This window comes from Eurypyga helias, unplaced genomic scaffold, assembly GCF_000690775.1.
Source record: "Eurypyga helias isolate BGI_N326 unplaced genomic scaffold, ASM69077v1 scaffold43424, whole genome shotgun sequence".
In the NCBI taxonomy this organism is placed as follows: domain Eukaryota; kingdom Metazoa; phylum Chordata; class Aves; order Eurypygiformes; family Eurypygidae; genus Eurypyga; species Eurypyga helias.
In genome coordinates, this window is record NW_010246341.1 from 1 (window position 1) to 20,885 (window position 20,885).

The following is a 20,885-nucleotide window of genomic DNA, read 5'->3' on the forward strand; positions in this document are numbered from 1 at the left end:
AGCTCTTTCCTTCAGCCAGTTTTTCTTCAAATAGTTTTTCAATTAGTTTTTCTTCTATAACTGCCTATCTCCTCAGGAGCCATTTCCTTACCTACAGTGTAATCCCTTTAGCATTACTGCTTAACCTTCTCCAGTGTAACTTCTACATTTCCAATTGCTGGAGATACCTGGTATGGAATTCTGTAGTTCATGAGTCAGCTGGTTTTGATTTCCGAGATGAATAATATCTGGTCTGACCAATATGAGCCCAGGAAGATCTTTGGTTTTTACCTTCATCTCATTTTTAGCTTTTATCCCACCTGCCATCTTGCCCTTGCTCCCGTATTTATCATAATCTGTGACACTTCAAACATTCATTTGCTATTGACACCCTACTTAAATTATCTAAATTACCTCTCTGCTTAGCAAACACATTTTTTCTTAGTTCTCCTGTTACTTAATTGTTGTACAGTTGATTCTTGTTTCCTCTGTGAGATCTAACTCAGCTCATATTCTGGCAATTCTCAATTGATCCCTCTACTTCTTGACCTGAAAAACATGGCTTTCCTCTCAAATATTGAAATACCTATGAAAAGCTTCTATCGTTGCATTACAAAGAAAACCAAACGAAACCCAAGAACAACTCTACGTGCTCCAACTATAGTTCACAAAATCTTCAAACTCAGCCAAGTCAAAATCAATTTTTGCTGGGACTCAGTTTAGCATCTCTTTTGCCCAAGGGCTATTTCCCTGCCAAGTTGCTGCTTTTGCTCCCACCCATTTCAACATTCTTCAGACTATTCAAAATTCAAGTATACGTGAATCCAGTCTGCATTTATATAAATATACAGGGTAGGAAAAGAAGTAATACCTCTGATCAAATTCTAATACAACTTGCTTTGAAAAAACAACAGTTCTTTCCACCAGTTCTACCCCTAAGATTTCAGGTAAGTGCGGAAAGGCAGGAAGTGCTACAGAGGCATCTAGAGACATCTGTCTTTGAGACAAGTGGTGGGTTTTCTGCTCTGGCTATAATTAACTTAGCCAGTATTCTTAAGGACCATTCTGCAACCAAAGCACCAATTGTTATAGCCAGAGCTGAGAAATCACTGGAGTGTACTTGCAGCATTCACGGGGCTTAGAAGTTTCCACAAGTACAGTTGTATTTTTTTTTAGAATAGTTGTATAAACAGTAAATCGCCTTTGAACAGGAGAGGTTCTATAACCAGCTCTACGTAATGTTACTGTCAACAGCAGCAATCCCTTCTTTTTGGGGAGTTTGGATGTGATGCGAAAGTTGTGTTCCGTAAAATGGAAACCAGAAAGGTTCCTTACGACAGCAGTTGCCACACCTCACTTAGGTAATCCTGAAGCATACTAAACACTGTAGTTTCTAGCTTCTGTACTACTAGTTTTGCCCTTTAGCCCTGAGCATCCAAATAAGAATCTGTTCAGGGTAATTTTCCAAGATATATTCTGCATTCTAGTCCTTGATTCCTGCAAGGTTTGAACTGAGCAGTAGGCAAGTTTATAGATCAGAACTGCAGTGCAGGAAAACATGTTTGTGCTAAAAGAAAGTGGTAGGAGGGTGAGCTTCTAGGCTGGGCAACAAAGGAAAAGAAGGAAGAAAAAAAAAACAACAAGAGGGGTGAATACATCTGCAGGACAGGTCTAGTCCAGCATCTCTGTTCAGAGAGATCGGGTTGCCCATAAGGAGTTAGCAGCTCTTACAATTACGTTGGCACACCACCTTGGAGAGGTGAGAAGTAACAGCCTGTAGTTGATTTGCCAACAACTGGTGTTTTAGAAGAAGCCTGGATTTTATTAAAGGCCTTGGCTCAGGACAGCAAACAAGTCTGGTTCAAAGCCCGTCTTTAATATCAAGTATCAAGGTTTCTGACTGTCTGAAAGAAAGACTCTTGAAAAGGACTGGGTTCCCTACAGACCACTGAAAAACCATGAGTAAGATTTCTCAATTAGGAATGTAATGCTAATTAGCCTTTTTGGGTCAGCCTGGGTGGGTTGGCTAATTAGCAAAAGTAATATACCCATGTGATTGGCCTGGAGTGTGGGTGAGGTTCCTGGAAGCACCAGGTGATATCTGGTGAAAAAAAGGATGTGTGGGTGGTAAAATCAGGACAGCTGCAGTCACTGACTGGAGAGGGGGATGTACATCTTCAACAGAAAACGCACAAAGGCTTGAAACTTTCAGAACAGTTGAGGTGAGGATTAGCAAGCTTCTATAAAGTTTCTTGAAAGCTTAATTTAGGATAAAATAATTTCTTTGTGAGATGGAGAGATAGGCGGATTGCGTAAGTGCTGATGTTGTCATGTCAAGTCAGTTAGGTGGTGTGTGTGATAAAACCCAAGACCGTTCCAGTGCAAGAACAAATGGCAGGTTTGCTTTGCCCTCAAGGTGTGGAGGAGGCAGAGGCCCTACGGATGTTGTTTTAACATTAACGTAGATGTGAATTTAAATTGCCAGCCTGCGTTTTCAGTTTCTAAATAAAAGATGAATTTTACCTATGTAATCTTTTGTTTTAGTAGAAAAACAGCAACACTCGGCCTCCCCAGCAATCCTGTGCTGCTGGGGTGAACCGCATAGGTTGGTTTATGGCCCTTTGTAAGACCAGGAAGTCTCTCACGTGGTAACCATAGTAATGTTCTGTGTAAAATATTATGCACACTTTCTCACAAAAGTCATATGATCTCTGTGATTCTCCAGCAAGAAACTTCCTGGAGGTCCTGAAGCCCAAGTACTTGTGTTTCGCCTGTGAAGGCACACTCCATGTGCCACACTACACCCCCCAGGAAACACAGCTCTGTAGCAGTGAGCACCCAGGCGCCCTTAGGGCATGCAGAGGAAGGTGCCAGCTGCATCAGAACAATGGTGCTAGAATATGAAAGGAGTTACCTCCTCCAGGCCAACTTTTCAAGGTTTCCACTCCAGGCTAGTTTTCCCAGTATCCAAGGAGTTTCTGATGTAAATGGACTTGAAATGCACATTGCTCCACGCGTAATACAGTGGATACCACAAATATTTCCCTGAAACATGCATAGGATAGAATGTCAGCTTTTACATGTGGTTCAGAAAATTAGAGGAGGGAGAGAAACAAAACAGAGAAGACTTAACCCACACGAAAGCACGTTAAAATTTTCTGGTGGCTGTGTCTTTCCTTACGAAATTCTCTTCTACATATCCTCACCCTTACCATGATGCTCACCAAGAATTAATGGTCAGTTAATAATAAGGATCGGATTTTGCCTCATTTGTTTTGTACCTATCATTTTTACTCCTCATTTGGTCTCCCGAAGGTTGGTAACTGAATAATTATAGTTTTGGACCTGTCCTACGTCCTTTGATTTGTGTAGCCGCAGCAGGCAGAGCAACGTGCAACAGCTGCGTACGCTGGAGTGGTGTTGTCTCGTAACGTTCTGAAAGCGTAACTTCCAGAGTGCTGTGCAGGCATTCACATCACCGAGTAAGATTTATTTCTATAGTTCCAAGATCAAATACAAATGTCAGAAAAAAACCCAGTAAGCTTTGCAAGAAACATGTTTAATTAATTTTAATACATTTACTATGTAATGCATTCTGGGGTTTTTCCCTCTTGACAGATGGCAATTTACTTTCTGGATCCTTAAAGAAAAGCCCAAGCTATTATGTCAAATGATTTAACATATTTCACTTTTCAAAATATTAGAGATGGGCCTAAGACAAAGTTTGGATTCAAATACTAACGTTCCCAGAGGGTGTTGTGCTCCAAGGTTTTGGTTCAGGCCCATCTTTTCCTCTCGACAAGTATACATTTGAAAAGGATACTGCCAAATAAATCTCCTGTTTTGAAAAGTTAAGTATTACATGTGTTTCTAATAACATGTCAGATGGAGTAGCATGAAGTAATTTCAATTATTTTTATTATTTGTCTGTGGTTTTTGCTTCCTTCTTTCATTTTGCTTAGCAAAACAGCTAACCTAGAGTAGTCCATCTCCCTTCCCATTTTCCCATTTACAGTCAGCAAATCAAAGTGAAACTACCACTAGCAAAAAATCCTGCTGTGCTAGTGCTTCCAGACGCAAGTGAAAGTAATTAAAAAGAAATCATTTCTGAAATTACACAAAGGTATCTGTTGAAGTCCATTTGCTGTTCAGTCTATCCTAAAAAAAGACAAAAAAAGCAGAAGCAGTGAGATACAGAAAAGTTGTTCAAGGTGCTAAGGACTGAAGGAGAAAGAGCACTCACAAACAGAGGTAAGATTGGGAAGGCACTCCTTATATCATGATCACGTGCTGCAAAGGGAAAACAATTTCTTCTAAGAACTCAGCTTTGGATTAGTCCAGGATTCATATATCATGTCAGACAGCAACCGAAATAGGAATTGTTATCTGGAATAAATTAAAAGTATATGTTCAGCCCCCACCAATGGAGAGATTTCTAATGTAAATAAAGACAAATTAGTGGAAAATTGGAACTAAGCTACTCTAATTTTTTTTCTCTTCTGTTTTCAAATGTATTTTCCAGAGTGGATCACTAAAGGAGCCAGAGCCAAACAAAATCCCACCTCAGCGACCACCACCTCAAGGTTGTTTACAGTACATTCTCGACTGTAATGGCGTTGCAGTAGGACCAAAACAAGTCCAGGCTACTTAGATTATTGAGACTAAAAGCAAGGGTTAAAGCAAAAATTAAAAAAAAAAAAAAATTAAAACCAAGAAACAAATACACAATCTTAAAAGCAGACGTGCCAGTTTCGTTCGATTTTTGCATTGTTTCAGTGCTGACCTGGACTGTGTTTTTTCTATGCAGTGTCAACTATACCGTCTGGTTGTTTACTTGTTCATGTCTGTGCGTGTAATGCTTACCTACCTTTCTCTGTAAAATTTGTGATTTCAGGGCTGTTGTCAACAGTGTACAAAGAATGTGCCTCTTTAGAGCCCAGTGCAACTGTACATTATGGATGGGTAGACAGTATTTTTTCAGTATTATATATCGTTAAGTAAGATACCACCAAGGTTCTAAAATCTAAATACTTTTGCTTACTCAGTGAGTGTGTGCACACTGTACTCATAGCCTTTATTTTTCTGTGCGTGTGCATGACTAATAGTTAGGCGATCCAGATATATTTTTAAAAGTCTAGATTAGAATTTGCTAGTGAGGCTTTTTATTTATAATTTTATAAAGTTTGTTAACATTTGAGTTTTACTTATACGCAAGTGGAAGTCTAATATTTCAGTGACTCCATAAGATACAGTTCTTCCCAAGGAATATTTAAAATATCTTCTATTTTACATACTGGTATTCATATTTTTAGTAATTCTGCATTAAATTATTAGCTACAAAGCTATGTAAATGGGCCACCTATGTGCAATATCTCAGTGAAAGTGTGAGTATTTAATGTATCCTATTTCAATTAAGTAGTACCTTTTGTTGTCATTCTGAATTAGTAAGCTATGGAGATTTTTAATGAAAACAATGCAAATACTTTCAAAAATCTAATACTTGCCTAAGAGTTACATCCCAGGTTATTTGGTGAGAAGTACGTCAAGGACTGTTAAACTTCCTGTAAGAGCTCATTTTTTTCAAATACTGAGATGCTAGGAGAAGGTAGACCAAGGCACTTTTAACCAGTTAGGGATCTTGCCCTTTGATTAGAATGCAAGACAAAAATGTCAGTGGTTTTCTTTACCAACTCAGGTCTACTATTTTAAACCTAGAATTATTCAGATAGCTATAAAGAAAATTCAGTCCCAGTGTTATCCACATAAATAGGGCTTATAATAATTGCTTGACATCAAACATGCAAAAAGACTCGAGATGCCTGCAACTGCTAGGTTTTCGGTAGGTAAATTGTTTGTGATTTTTGCCAATCACAGTGTAACAATCTATAGATTTTGCCAATCTATAATGTAAGATAATGAGAAATACACAGGCAGGCAGTTAATCCAATTGTGAGAAATCTAGCCTCGAATCACAAGCTACACACTGCTAGCATACCATACAGCTTAGTTGCAAGTGAGCCACAAACCTGTAATTTTCATCTTGAATATGTACAAAGATGAGTAGTGGCCATTAGTTTAGTGCAAACAATTTTGTTTAAAGGGAAAACAGCCTTATGTTCTACTTCTGTTTTCCCTACAAGGAAAAAATTATCAGTGAGAATCATCATTCTCAGTGTTTCTTTTATTTGTACAAGCTGGCTGGTAAGATGAGATTTAAGGTATGCATTATTAGCTATGTAAATGTTTGTGGTAAGTGCTACTGTTTACTACCTATCAGTAAATTACATGAATATTTTGCTTTAGTGATCGGCATTTGTCTGGGTCAGTGATCATTCCAATGATGGCATTGGCTGTTTTGTTCTATATTAAGAAAATTCCACTTAGAATCAGGTTCACAAATCCTTACCTCCAGACACCATAAAAGTGAATCAACCATACTGCCCTGGGGTGGAGAAATGAATCTGATGATTGATTTTATTTAAAGCAGTTGGTATTTTTTTGCATGTAGTGGTACAAGTATTCACAAGTGCTTTTCACACGACATTTGTGAGTTGTGTGTGCAAAGAATAGATGGGTGTTTCAGATAGGATTTCAGCTTGTTGACTGTAAAGGATTTACAAGGGCACACACTATTACTACATACCACAGACAAGAAGCAAGCCAAAATGTCTCTCTGCATGTAAGCATGCTTAGGTGCACTATTGTGGGTAACAGGGAACAGATGTTCTACAGTGTAGGCTTAATGTTCAGTTTTGTTGAGTTATTTTTGGTAAAAGTTTCTTTCATGATTGTTGCCTTTTGTACAACCCAGCTGCGAGAAAGTGAGCAAATGCTGGAAGTGTGACAGCAGTATATCTTTTATGTGAAATATCTTGTACAGCTTAATGTGCAATAAAAGAAAGTTATATCTGTCTTCAGTGTAAAGTTTCTGGCATTCAAGCCTGTATGTACAAGTGGGGGAAAGAAACCATTCTGTTTTTCAGTATTGAGTGAAAGGAGACTAATAAGAAACCATTCTTACTAAGATGTTGCAAGACCATGTTATCACCTTCAAATATTTCCTACAAAAGTGGTTCAAATTAATAAACAATGAAGGCACATTCCTTAACATACAGTACGTGCTATTTATCTTTCTACACCACAACACACTGCTACACCTGTGTTAAAACGTACTGAGGCATTAGTACGTGCTGTTCTCACACACACACACTGGAATCTCATTTAGTAAGTGGAAAAGTTAACTATAACAGCCATTTTTTTAAAAAAGTCGTGTATTGCAACAGCACTTTCAGATATGAAGGTTTTCTTTGAGACCTGAATAGATTAAGTCTTTTACTTGCACTAAAAATCAGTGTGAGACTAGGAGTGCCCACAGCTTCAGGACGTCTAGGTCAGTTGTCCTCTGTACTGTTCACTGTTCAGCAAAGCTCTTCCCGTGTATGAAGCATCATCCAAACGAAGCGCTCAGAATCCACTTTCTTCCCTTCAACTCAGATGTCCTGTGTGCTTTGTCACGCGCGGTTGTAACAGCTCTCAGCCCAGAAAACCGCGTTCAGGCATCTGATGGGAGATGAAAGCAGCCTGCCCACTGATACCTGACACAGCACTATTTCAGTCAGGAAGCAGAAAAAACAACCCTGTATGATGATGTAGCATCTTTCAGCCCCGGATTTCACAATTTAGGTCTCTACTAAAATGCAGTTTCACACTTGATACAGTATTTTGCCAGCATACTTCCCTCTCAGTGGAAAGATCCCCTTGCTAAAAAATTACTAATGACTTATTTGTGTGTTTTGTAATGTTCTTGACATATTTCACTAAGAGGTTAAATAACTTATCAAAAGACTTTAAATCAGCCGGAAAATTTCAGTACAAAGTTGTTTTACTGCTGTAAGAGTGAATTTAAGAGGAATATTACAGAAATTATTCAAAAACTCTGGAGGAACAAAACTGCAATAACTACACAGAAAACAGTAGCTGTATTGCTGAAATAGGTATTACTGGTATGTTCCATTGACTCGCGGCCTCTCCTTGAGCTGGGCCAAAATTATACAGGGTGTAACTCCATTGGTTTGATTTGAAGTCAGTACCGCTCCTGCTGGGATAAATTTCGTACTTAGCAATTTTAAGGATGGATCACAGGGGCTCCAAGCAAGTTACTAATGTACCAACTGTGATTAGTAGTGTTGCCTACATGAAACTGCAGTCCAGATGAATAGATTTTTGCCTCAAAATTAGAATTAATCACATGCAAGGATTATTTTAAAGTGTTGGATATGAAATCTAATAGGAATTCTTTGATACTATAACATTATGAAGTTTTTCTTGTACTGAACCTAGGGGGCCCAGTGCAACCCCAAGGAATGCAATCACAAAGCCAGGAGCCATTGCAGCCACAGCGCATGTACCCCCCTGGGCAGTCAGCAAAGCCCTCAACCTCCCAGCCACAGCGTCCACCTGGACCTACAACTCAGCAACCACGTCCCCAAGCTCAAGGTCCTTCCAGCACCAGATTATCCAAGGAAGCAGAGCCGCAGCCGCAGCCACAGCCTGCTCCACAGCCTGCTCCGCAGCCAGCTCCGCAGCCAACTCCACAACAGAAGCCTCAGTCTCATCCACAACTTAAGTAAGATTTGCTTTACCCATTTTCTTCTCTCCTCGTAACACATTTTGTTGTCGTAACTGTGATTTGGGAGTTGGTCTAATATTTAGGAAAAACGTACGTATGTTCCCAAGCCTAAAATGAATTGACAACATTTCAAAAAGCTTATTCTCTGTTTATGATTACTGAGCCGGTGTCATTGGTCATACCCTAAGCGCTACACAAAATTTCACTTATTGTGCAATTTCTGCCCTGACTAGGTCTGAAAACTCATCATCTTTCTCGTATTTGTTTTCTCCTTTTTAAGTCCCTGACTCATGATCTGGGTGTGCTGTAAGCCTGCACAGAAAAGAGGAAGCCTTATCTATTTAAACTTCTAACCTTGCAGTCACTCAGAAAGCAGATTCCAGTTTCAAAAGGCCTCGAAGCCATCCCAGTGAACCTGCTGGACGGTGGCTGGCCCAACTGCGCTGCTCCGCGGTCGCGCTGCCTTCGTGGCAGTTCTCCCAGGCCCTTTCCAGAGGCGGCTGCCGGACACGCACAGGAAACAGGCCGTAGTTAGCCCAGCGGTGGATAATAATTCCGATAATGACAATGTTTCCCTCGCCTTCCCAGGACAGTGCATTTATTTATTCTGGTTTATAATCGCAAGCCTCAGCGTCACTCCCCCGTTATTTAAATGTACGTAGAGAATAGGGAGGCCAGTTTTCTCGAGCAAGATGGAAGACTAAACCAGTTTGAAACTCAACTTGCGGACTTCTGACGCTGAAGAAAAACGGTTAAGACCGGGTACAGAAGAACAGAACCACATACTGCTCCTCACTTTCTCCCTTTCCTTCAGTCCCTTGTTCAAATCCAGATTCATTTTTCTCTTCTTCAAATGGAACAGGATAGCCTCTATTTAAAGCACAAATGAAGAAATGACAGTTTTTAAGATGCAAGCCGTAATGTGAGTAGGTTTTGGGACTTTCAAGCAGCAGTTTTAGGCCCATACCAAGACTCAGATCTCCTGCCTGTAGGATTAGCTCTATCTATTTGCATGTGTATGCTTTGTATTCACCCACATGCTGTTGCCTAACCTGTATGTACATGTTATTAATCTGTGAATAAATATTTAATTAGGCTACTTATTGTGTTACTAATCAAGTCAAGTGCTGCTTCCCACCCTCCCTCTTTCAGTGAGTACAAACAAACATTTATCAGTCTATTCTCATTAACACAACTATAATTTATGAAAAACCTAAAACGCCTGTAGCACTGTTTGCTGTGCATTATTAGTTTAGAGGCAGAGAAGTTGCAAGCCGTGGAGGGTATAAGACAATCTGAACAGGAAAAATGTTTCAGTTTTACTACAGCCAAAACTGAAATCCTGCTATTGTACTGAGATAAAAATGAGGTCAGTTAACTGGTTTTACTAATGCGTGGATATCTGCGTAAAAAGATTATAACTCATCGATGTTTGCCATTTAAATTCAAGCCTACTTTTTAAATATTGTGTTATCTGACAAGTCATGAGTTAAAGTTTGACGCTTCAGACATTGTCCTTCTTGTATGTTGTTATTCATACTTACAGGGACTTTTACTGTAGTTACACGGTAGCCCCAAGGAGAGAATAGCACTGCTAGGCTGCTATTAGACCAGAAGAATGATACCTGCTTCGGGGGATTTTTTTAAAGATCATTAAGCCTGCATTAAAGATCAAATGTCCAGTATATATATAGACAGAGCACATTACAACTTTAGGATTCAGTCTTCAAACTCCTGCCCATATACACACCTAATTTTCTTTGTGCGTAGCCACACAATTGCTGCTCATCCTGGTTTGGGTGATGGCTTGGATTTAGCAAGCAGGCCCAGTTTTTCCTCAAATTCTAATTTACATCATCCAGTTTACTGGAATACAGTGTTTCAGATCTGTAACAAAAGCAGTGTGTTCTCTAAAGATTATCCTACTTCTCAAATCCAGGTGCAGAGGGAATATGCTGTGCTGCAGCAGCTCTGCATGCTGCATCTCACTACCTTGCTTGTGTTGAATGGCCACTTCGTTCACCTGCAAACTGTCCACATCTCATGGGCATTTTTCCTTTTCTTATAACTCATACAAGTCGGGGGTTGGGGGGGAAGCTGGCGGACAATATGACCATACAAAACATGTTGCGTTTTTGTCTTTCAGCAAATCGCAGTCTTTGACAAATGCCTTCAGTTTCACAGAATCATCCTTAAAGAAGATGAAGCGAAAGCTGAAACTATTCGAAACTTGAGGAAATCCTTTGCTAGCCTTTTTTCTGATTAGCTGGCTTCATCTAAATGCACCCAGCACATAGTCTAAACTACATGAATGTTACATAGGTTTTGTTTTCCCTGTGACCGTACCCTTCTCTACTGTGCTAACTGTTGTATTAAGCAATATGTTAAACCTACAAAAAAAAAAGAAAAAAAGCTGAAACTATTCGAAACTTGAGGAAATCCTTTGCTAGCCTTTTTTCTGATTAGCTGGCTTCATCTAAATGCACCCAGCACATAGTCTAAACTACATGAATGTTACATAGGTTTTGTTTTCCCTGTGACCGTACCCTTCTCTACTGTGCTAACTGTTGTATTAAGCAATATGTTAAACCTACAAAAAAAAAAGAAAAAAATAGGAAGACTTTGATGAGACAGCATTCAGGAACTTGTATTAGAATCTATAAAGAAGGAAGGGTTCACAGAATACTGAATTCTAAGGTCCTTATCCATTGTAATATTGTGGCCTTACTGTGACTGAGCTATATAGCCCTGTTGGAGACTCCTGTGTAGAACTGTGTTAATAAAGCATTGAGAAATGGGTTTCTCCTTGCTCTGCCCATTTCCAATGCATTGCAATGCATGTGTATTTTGTGCGTAAATGTTTTGTACTGCAAAAGTATAGTCTTGACTTGTTCTTGCCTCCCAGATTTAGGAAGCAATTCACACTGACATTCTTGTCAAGCCACACAAATAATGTGAGAAATTGAAGCAGTTTCTTCCTCCTTGTACAATCTTCCCATCGGCTGGTTGTAGACTTCTGATGTATTGCTGAGAGTTATCAGTACACTAACTTAATGTCATAAATAGAGTGTATATGTACTACTGTATCTCCATATGTCTACTTAAATTTATTTCCAAAGTGTAACCATGATTGGGTTTAGTTGCAAAGAATATGCATGATGTTACCCTTATTTTTGTGAACACCTTCTAATAAATGTAAAGTCCCATGCCTGAGTTAAAGAAGTCTTCTACAAAGCTTGTTTCAGCATCAACATTCGTTGTCTATTATGTCTGGTATCAGAAGGGAAGCGTTATGATTATAAAATATTTGGACATAAACCACAGCTGTAAGAAAACAAACTATCACAAATTATTCCTTTTTGGAAGCAACATTATAAAAAAATTACAAATTTTAGGAATAATTTTCTAATAAGTTACGTATTTAAAAAATCTTTCTCCAGCTTGAGAATACAGAATTGGTCACAGACTTGGAGGTAATAGCAGCTTTTTTTTTTTTTAATTGCCTAAATCAAACTGAGGTTCATTAGTAATTGCTAGTCTACCCATTTCCAAATTATTATCACATCATTCTGCCTATCACAAATTGCATGCAGTTCCTTGCCAGGAAACAGGGGAAAGAAGAAAAAGTAACTGTAGTATTAGCACGTCTGAGGTAGAAAACAAGCAACACAGTGTTAACTTAAAAAACCCTATGGGATTTGTAATGAGTTTGTAGAGACCGAAATCTATTTGCCTCGGAAATCTTACTTCTTGTAGATCTGATAGTTCATGAAGTCTGGGGAAATCAGTCGCCATTTGGTAACGTAAGTCCTTTCCGCAGTTGTGGAGTCCTTTGGGCGAAGAGCCTGGCTTGGGCCGGGAGGTTGACAGTGAAGGATGGAAACTTTAACCTCCAGTGATGTCAGGATTCAGTTTGTACGTTAGCGTCTGATAGCTCTCTGTTTGTCAACACAGTCAAAGTTGATGATCCTAGCATATATATTTCCTGAAAAGCAGGTATGTCCAACGCACTCACAGGCAACACGACCGACACCCTTTGTGAGCCGACAGTGAGGACCGACTCAGGACCGTAGCTGCACAATCATGCCCAGAACAGCCCTTTCCTCCCGGTTTAGGCTAAAATGACCTCACGGGTAAGTTTGCACGGCAGCATTACAGGTGTTAAACGCATAGCGTTGCCCTCTATGGATGGATGGAATCTCAGTCCCTCTGATCGGCATGTAACCCCCCTCTTTGGGGAACAGCCCTCGGGGGACCCCTTTCACTGAATTAACACCAGAGCTCTTTTCTTTCAGGAGAAGCGTACTGTGTGCAGAAGCCTGGAGTTTAGACAATGAGTTCTGTGGCAAAACAGAATGTTTTAACTGTTAATAGTTTTTATTAGTTTACAAATATCAGCTACACACTGATTTTTAAAAGTTTTGTCCCCCTCCTGCCCCTCCATGGACTGAAACACCCTTCACTGGGCTGCAATAACAACCCCGAGCAGTTATAGAGCCTTTCATGTCTGAGAAGCACTTTACTTTTAGATTAGAAAGATTAATCAAAGTTGCCAACGCAAATTAATTACTGCTACAGAGAAAGCATAGTAATTATGCATAGTTTGGCATGGTTCATGATTAGTACATGCCTAGTTTCAGCAATATTTAGTGCAGTATGAATTACAGGTAGTTCATTAGTCCAGACCCCAGATTTCGACTTGAGGCAAAGTTTCTCGCTCATATAAAATTCCCTCCCACCTCTTCCTGGGAGAAAACGGGTTTCACTACAGTCTTTGTTTTACCATCTGGAACAAAAAAAAGAAAGAAAATAAAAGAAAAAAGAGAGCAAGATGATGCAATCAAATCTGCATGGTGTATCCTCCCACACAATGTACATAGCACATTGCCTCTCCGCCATGCCAAAACTTCTTTATACCTCCAAGCGTGCTAAAGCGTGTCACACGCAAGCTGATGCACGCTTATGTTTCTGCTGCAGCGTTTCACGGTTAAGACATTTTTAAGTAATCTATAAAACATCTCCAAAATAGCAATCAGAAAAAATGAGGGTTTATAAAAAGTCTATTCCAACATTTATTGTCCATTTTGTCTTACTTCATTAAGCAGATTGTGCCGTGAATTCCTGGGCAAGCTCTAAATGCCCCGTTATCCAATGTAGCCTTACCTAGGGCTGCGTAAATGGTGACGGAACTAATCGGAGTGTCTGCGCTTGTTCGCCGCTGTGAACATTAGCCTGGGAACATAAGGTCCGTACTTCGTTTGCACCTTTTCCATGGAGATGCAGCTTGTGATGCCACAGCACTCCGTCTCCACCTCTTTTTCATCTTCCGCTTATAAACCAGGATAAAGTGACAACTACAGAGCTACTAATCAAGTTTAGTCTTAAGACCGAGATGGAGCCATCTTCTGACCATTAGGCCTGAAGCCAATTCAAAACACACAAGCAGATTTCAAGAGATTATAATTATGGGCCAAGTGACTAATCTAGCTTTGAAACAACCACTAACTCTCCAGTAAGAATTAGTCAAAACAGTACTAAGGTACTCTGTAAATACTGTGTGTACTTTGTGTACTTCCTGCTTGGCAAGAACAAAGTCACTTCTCTGAGCCAGCCCTGGCGCAGTGAAGAGGTGGCACGCAAGGAAGCTCCCCTTTACGACACGGAAGAGGCCACGGCATAGTGCCTGTGCCTTGACGTGGCTCTTGCCAGTGTTTGGTTGAACACCACGAATAAACTTCCCGGCAAGTTGTCCATCAACGGCCGCTTCCAGTGAGGCTGGGTAGGATGCAGGCGGCTGGATAAGCCCAAGAGAGCTATCCAGTGCCTCCTTAGATCTCGTACCACGATGCCTATCCTGTAACCAGGATAGCCACACCGGGGATGGCAGGCATGACGCAGGATCTGTGGGAGACCTGGGCTACACTCAGATCCAGTTGGAGGCTAGGCGGGATGTGCAAAGGTGATCTCAAATGGCACTGGTTGCCCATGCTTGGGACTGGGTTTCCTCTTAGGTCTGGACGCTCAGCTATCTTACCCTTTGCAACAATTCAGGCATGGAGTAAGAGGCAACTTAATTGAGCGCTCTCTGGCTTTCTTCTTCCCATGGCAGAATAAAGCTGTCGAGCAAGACAGTGCTGCCAACGAAGACGCATTTGCAAATTTTGATCACTCGTCCAGTTTATTTATCCATACCAAAAATAACCAGAAGTGAATATTGACTCAGAGCAATTTCAGAAAGATGACCTAAACTGTCACATACACCAGCACAAAGGAATTTATGTTCTGAATGACATGTCTCTGACATGGAAATGCTTTTTATTGGGCATGCATTGCTAAACAAGCAATCTTTTTTCTTTTTTTTTTTTAAGATGCTTTAAATATCTCATATCAGAATTTTCAAAATAGGTACCTAAAATTAGTAATTAGTTTTCCAAATGCATATTCAGTCACGTAACTAAGCAGCCAAATTTGCAAAATCCTCATTTCCTCTAATTCCTCCTCATTTTCTAAGGAAGAATATTCCACCTTAAGATGATAGTTGAAGTCTCATGAAACACTGATTTGCTCATCTGTAGTTAGATTCTTGCAGCTCAAAAATTAATTCAAGGAAGAATGCAAAGAAAATTTAACTTTGTTAAAAAAATAGAGTTCAAATACTAACGTGAGTTCTTTATATTTCCAATAAGCCAAGAATGACAACAGAAAGCATATCCCCCTGTTTCACCTCAAGATAGCCTAGGAGTTAAAGAGATATGCTGGTGGGTTTTGCCCCACAGATTGTATTACAAAAAATTAGAAGGAGGATCAACTGAGATGAGGGGAAGGCAGATTTTGTATTTTTTACTGGGACTGGAGTTTTGACTTCCGTTAGCAGTGGCGCTGCTCAGAACTTCCAAGGCTGGATGTGGTGTTTTAAAACTGATCCACTTCACATTACTGGACATTTAAGTTTCCCTGTGCAGGATATATGTTGTTGGAGGAGAAGGTACCTGGCTGTGTGGCTGAATCTTTGTTCTATAAAAGTGATGGATGAAATGAGGTAAAATGTTAGCTAACCTGACAAGCATCAGAATGGATTCATTGGGAGCTAAACTCTTTACACATGGTTTTCGTTAGCACTTGTCTCTCCCCCTAACCATTTTACTTTACTCACATGTGCCTCTTCTTCTGACCAATCCTAATCAGCCAAATTCTGCTTTAAGGATTTATAAGCTCTGAGGAGTAGCTGAATTTTTGTTTAAGGGCAAGAGTGGTGGTGTTGTCTTGAGCTAATCCATGCTTTCTAACGCTGTGAAGCTGGCAAGTAAGTAGCAAAAAATGTAAAGCTGACTGTTCATATTCTCCTCTTGCTTTCTCAGCTCAGAATGAAATTTTACTGTAACTCAGAGCAGTGAAGATGATCACCCAAAGAATTAACACAGTCCATAGATGTTAGATTTTCAGTACTTCTGCTGTTAAGGAAAAAGAGGATAAGCTGGTGCTTACTTTCCCATATTACTCAGGTATTTCACATAAATGGCAGAATTTCAAGTCACCTGAAATGTTGCTTGTGGGAACTGGAGCTATGGGGCAAAATTTTTTTCAGAAAATCACAAGATGTCAATGTGAGAGAAGAATATGCTCATTTCATTTCCACCCACTGTAACAAAATGTGAGCATCTTGCAGCTTCACTCGTAATATGTCTCTTCTCCTAAAGTTGGGAGTTTTAACATATGACGAGAGAAGTGGGGGCAAAGCATCCTTTCCCAAACTGCAGACTGCCATAAGCCAGCACCTCCCTTGCCAAGTGAGCTCTGACTGGAGATCTACTGTACCAATCTCTCCAACGGATGATTATGTAAATCTTCCAGATGGGCCCTTTAAACAGCAGATTACTATCCTGACTCTATCTATCGTCGCTGAATACTTCACAGTTTTGGCTGGTTCAAGCCAAACCGCTGTAGTCTCTGCGTTTTGCATGTTTCTTTCTTTGCAAGCCACATTAACAATAGTGTCCTGAGCATGGATATATCTTTAGGAATGTTTTCCCTAAAGCCACGCGCAGCTCAAGGCCGCATTCTCCGCCGGCCTCGCGCAGTAAGAAGCATGGCGTGCGACTCCAGGGACTGCCACTAGAATTTGGTGAGCAAACAAATTCTGCTGGTGCCATATCAGCTTGCAGTCTATGTACGATTTGTCTTGCACAATAGATCCACCAAACAGCTATAAGTGCCAGGTATTCTAGCATAAGAAAAAGGAAATGCTCCTTTCCTCCCTCTCCTCGTGGGCAAATGGAAATTACTCACTCCCTATCCACTAGCTGAACCCGGCCTAATTACTTCACGGAATTCACAGAAAATCAGGACTGTGCTGAGATGCATTAGTTGACGGTTTGGGTGACAATTTAAGTGTATTAGTTAGCAGAAAGTGTTGTATGCTTCATCTAAGTCTCCTAGGAAACTGGGCAGTGTCTCCATACAGAATGGATTCTACCTCTGACTTTGTTACTGCACAGTCCCAACCAAACATTTGCCTTCTAAGAGTCTCAAAACCGGATGTTGTTAGCCACATCCACTGCTGTTTACTGCAAAAATATCTTTTCTCATTGCTTGATGGAATTGTAAGAGATTTGGGTGTATGGAGACCTGTAATTTAAAGGCCTCTGCCCCACCTGTTATGGGAATGTCTCTGAACTAGGATCAAGGAAGCATTCTTTTTCTTATTTAGATGGTTTTTGTCTGTTTGCAAGTCATGACTTAATCTATTAAAAAAGTGAAATGGTTGTTTTAAAAGTACAACATCTCAATCTCTTCTCCCCTTAAACTCAAGTTCACTTACAGGTGAACACTGCACTGTAATATATATTCGTTTACTCAGCTTTGTTCTACAGGACATTTTTGAAGACATTAGCATTTTTCACACCTTTTTTTACTAGAAAGGGAAAGCATGTGCATTGACTCTGGGCCATAGAGAGCTGATGTAATTTCATGGCAAGAAGGCTCCTGCTGCCCTTAAGAATGTTAGTACAAGTTCTGAACTGACTTACCCTCCTCTGGAATAATTATGCATTCCACTCTGGCACATTTTATCATGCAATTCTCCTGCTTTGTAGATTACATGTCTTGAGGAGGTACAAAAGGGAAGAGCAAAGACTGTTTTATTTCCACACATGCATCTAACAATTATATACACACACACACACCTCAAATAGTACTTTCAAATGTAAAATTATGTGAGAATTTACTTTACAGGCTCATTTAATATGAACATTAAATACAGGTATCCTTTCATGCATCAAGGAGATGCAAGCATCTCTTGGGAGGAACACAGCAAGTATGGGGAAAATATATTGTTAAATTACAATTGAACAAGCTGGAACTTGTTCAGGTTAAACAGCCCACCCTCAAACTGCAAAAAGCCCAATTATGCCCTCAGCAACTTCTGAAAAGCAAACTGCCTTCCGTGGATCTCTGCAAATTTAACTGTCTAGCGTCTACAGCCACATCAGAATAAGTCTCCCTCATCTCAGTTATTAGGCAGTCCCCAGCCTAGTAAGTATTTGGAAAAGAGACCACTTGGCAACTCCACACAGCGTTAGACGGTAGCACAGGGTGCATTCATAGCTGAGAGCTTGGATGTGAGGGGCGTTCACAGCATGAGGCTCACAGACAGAGTAACTGTACCTTTCAGAGAGGTATTAGGATGAATTCATTAGCCTACCTCTCTCTGACTACAATGAAAGTCTAAAATACACCTGTGGGTTTGTTGTTTTTTTTTTTTTTAAAGCCTCCAAAAAAACCCCAAACTGGAGACTTAAATGGCCTGAGTTCTCTTTACAACTAGCAGATAAAAAGTGAATGAAAAGGCTGAATTCAATCATCTGTTCTGAAAAATGGGAAAGAAAATATAATTATGTCCAAGAAAGCCTGCAGACAAGGTCACGTTTTAGACTGAAGGCATAAAAATATATGGTACTAGGGTCAGCAGAAGCATACTGAGAAATAGAGCTGCTGGATGAAGTGACTTGGATGTTTGCTCTTCAGGACAAAGCCAGGAAGAGATTTTACTATCCTAACAGTAACTTGCAGATATGTTTTGGTACATCTTCTTGAGATGGAGGTATTTCAAATCAACATTTCTTTTTGACCTTCAGCAGGCCGTGCATAAAACTTGGAAGGAGGGAAGCGAGTAGACTGACCAGCTATGAAGTCTATGTAGAGACCCGTACGAGACCTAGTGTTAAAAAAAAAGCTCCCGAAACACTGGTTCAGCTATTAAAAAACTCTACCCTGTCCTAAAAAACATTTGGCATTCCATACTAAGTATTTCTTTAGACTGGTCATCCATACTGAGTTACAAAGTCTCCAAGTTTCTTTGGGATATGGAGGGGTAAGGGATGGGTGGTGTGTGGGGAAAATCTGTAACTTAAAAGGTTATAAGAAGGTAGCTAAAAAGGTTATAAGAAGACCCACCATTGGTTTCAATTCTCATCTACTTCTGCACTTCAGACAAACTGACAAGCCGGAACAGTAGCAGAGTGGGGAACTAGGGCTCCTGTACCTACCTGTGTATCTGAACTGCTGTGTTTGAAACTTGCAGTCCTTCCTACTCTCTGTTCACAAGTCTTCCTTTTTAGGTGCTTGCTTCCTGTTCGAACCAAAACTCAAATTTTCTACAACTGGGTCAGATTTATGCTGAGGGGGTGGGAAGGGAGGAATATATAGGGGCAGCACACAGACCATATATACACAATACAGATCTTTGTTATTTTTATGCTTATTCTTCCCACTAACAACATGAATTCCTCATTGTGATTAACATTTTTTCCCACATTTTTTTAAAGAAAAGCGTAAATTTCCATTACACTGAAAATTAGTATGTTAAGTTGCTAAATAGTACTGATGTTTTTTGTGCTCCCTCACACATATGGCTAGCTGAGAATGCATAGCAAGTTCAAGCTTGAAATGAATTTTTTTTTAAGCAACCAGTATATAACACTAAACATGATTTAATAATGGAAAGACTGGCACAACCTTAAAGGAATATCATCAAGTAGGCAAGGTATGCTTGTGACTTATTATAAAACAGTTAAATCAAGTCGGAAGCATAATCCAGATTCTTTACATAATTATGGCAGCAGGGTGTGGAAGAAGGAATATCAATTATTTTCTAAACTGGAGATCTTCTAACACTAAAACAAGCAATACATTGACCTCTCATTTCTCTCAACTCCCTTGAAAATCCCAGTATTCTTTCCTTTCTACTTAATGTGATAGCCAACTTAAATGCCAGCCTAACTTCTTGCTAACATTGGGCTTATTCCTTTGGTGCAGAAGTTAGTTAGTAAAATTTTTATGAGGGTTCTTACCAGGTGAAGCTTAATGTTCTTAGGACAGTGTCAGCTCTCCTTAATCAAGCTGGTCACAGAAACAGCATTGCTGGTCATCATTCCATTGGTAACAAAGCATTAACTAGTTAGTCTCACACAAAAATTGCTCAGTTGTCAGGATACAATCTGGTATTATGTATGAGAAGTGACTGAAAGTGGAGATTTTATTACTTTGTAGTGCTTGTATTTATACCCAGTTAAAGCTCAAGTAATAATTTCTACAATGAAAAACAGATTATTGTGTCAAACAGCACAAAATTAAGACTTTTAACTAGTGTTAAGAGTTAAATGCACACCAAAACCTTAGAATAGAGTTCCAGATTTTCAAGTACTTTTGCTCTGGATTTCTGTGCATAAGCCACCTTGCAATTCCATGGCAAAAGACTGACATTTCCTTAGATATCTGCCCCTTGCAGCCTCTCAAGTTTTGAACATTTACTCCTAGAAATTGGGACTAGAAAACAAAAATGTGATTTGTACACACTGGGTTAGGTCTGAGGAATTAAGAGTCCTCTACCAAAGCTATTGAAATAAGAGGTGTGTCTGTGATTACCAAAGAGATCTTCCGGTGATAAAAGCAGAATTGCATCAGCTTTTGGCTCAGAACGTCAGAGTGACTCAGCATTTCAGAAGAATGTGTTTCCATTTTCTTTCCGGTTGGAAGATGGTGAACCTTCACTAATACTTTCTCTTAAAATGCCGTGAGAGGCGAAATAGGGATGTCAGGTTTCTCAGAAAGAGCTTGACAGCCTTTATGCAGAGAGGCACGAGCCATGCAAAGTTCACTGACACCGTTCTAGCGTACGCTTTCTTCGCAGTAGCAGCAGGAAATTTGTTTCAACAGCTCTGCAGCTGTTCATTTCTGCAAGTTAGTACAACACAAAGCACAGGAAATTCTAATTTGGAAT

General features: G+C 39.9%; 1 protein-coding gene across 1 annotated transcript; it reads left to right on the forward strand.

The window, feature by feature from the left end:
* Positions 1-4,530: 4,530 nt before the first annotated feature.
* On the forward strand, positions 4,531-11,012 carry LOC104508662 (synapsin-2-like). The gene is made up of 3 exons (XM_010150365.1): positions 4,531-4,562; positions 8,320-8,605; positions 10,755-11,012. The coding sequence occupies exons 2-3, from the start codon at positions 8,343-8,345 to the stop codon at positions 10,840-10,842; spliced, it is 351 nt and encodes a 116-aa protein (XP_010148667.1). The 5' UTR covers positions 4,531-4,562; positions 8,320-8,342; the 3' UTR covers positions 10,843-11,012.
* The last annotated feature ends 9,873 nt before the right edge of the window (positions 11,013-20,885 follow it).

Bases quoted from the DNA above. Each gene is read 5' to 3' on its own strand.
- LOC104508662 (XM_010150365.1), top strand. From the start codon at position 8,343: ATGCAATCACAAAGCCAGGAGCCATTGCAGCCACAGCGCATGTACCCC. The intron at 8,606-10,754 runs GTAAGATTTGCT...TTTGTCTTTCAG, and splicing joins CAGTCTCATCCACAACTTAA to CAAATCGCAGTCTTTGACAA.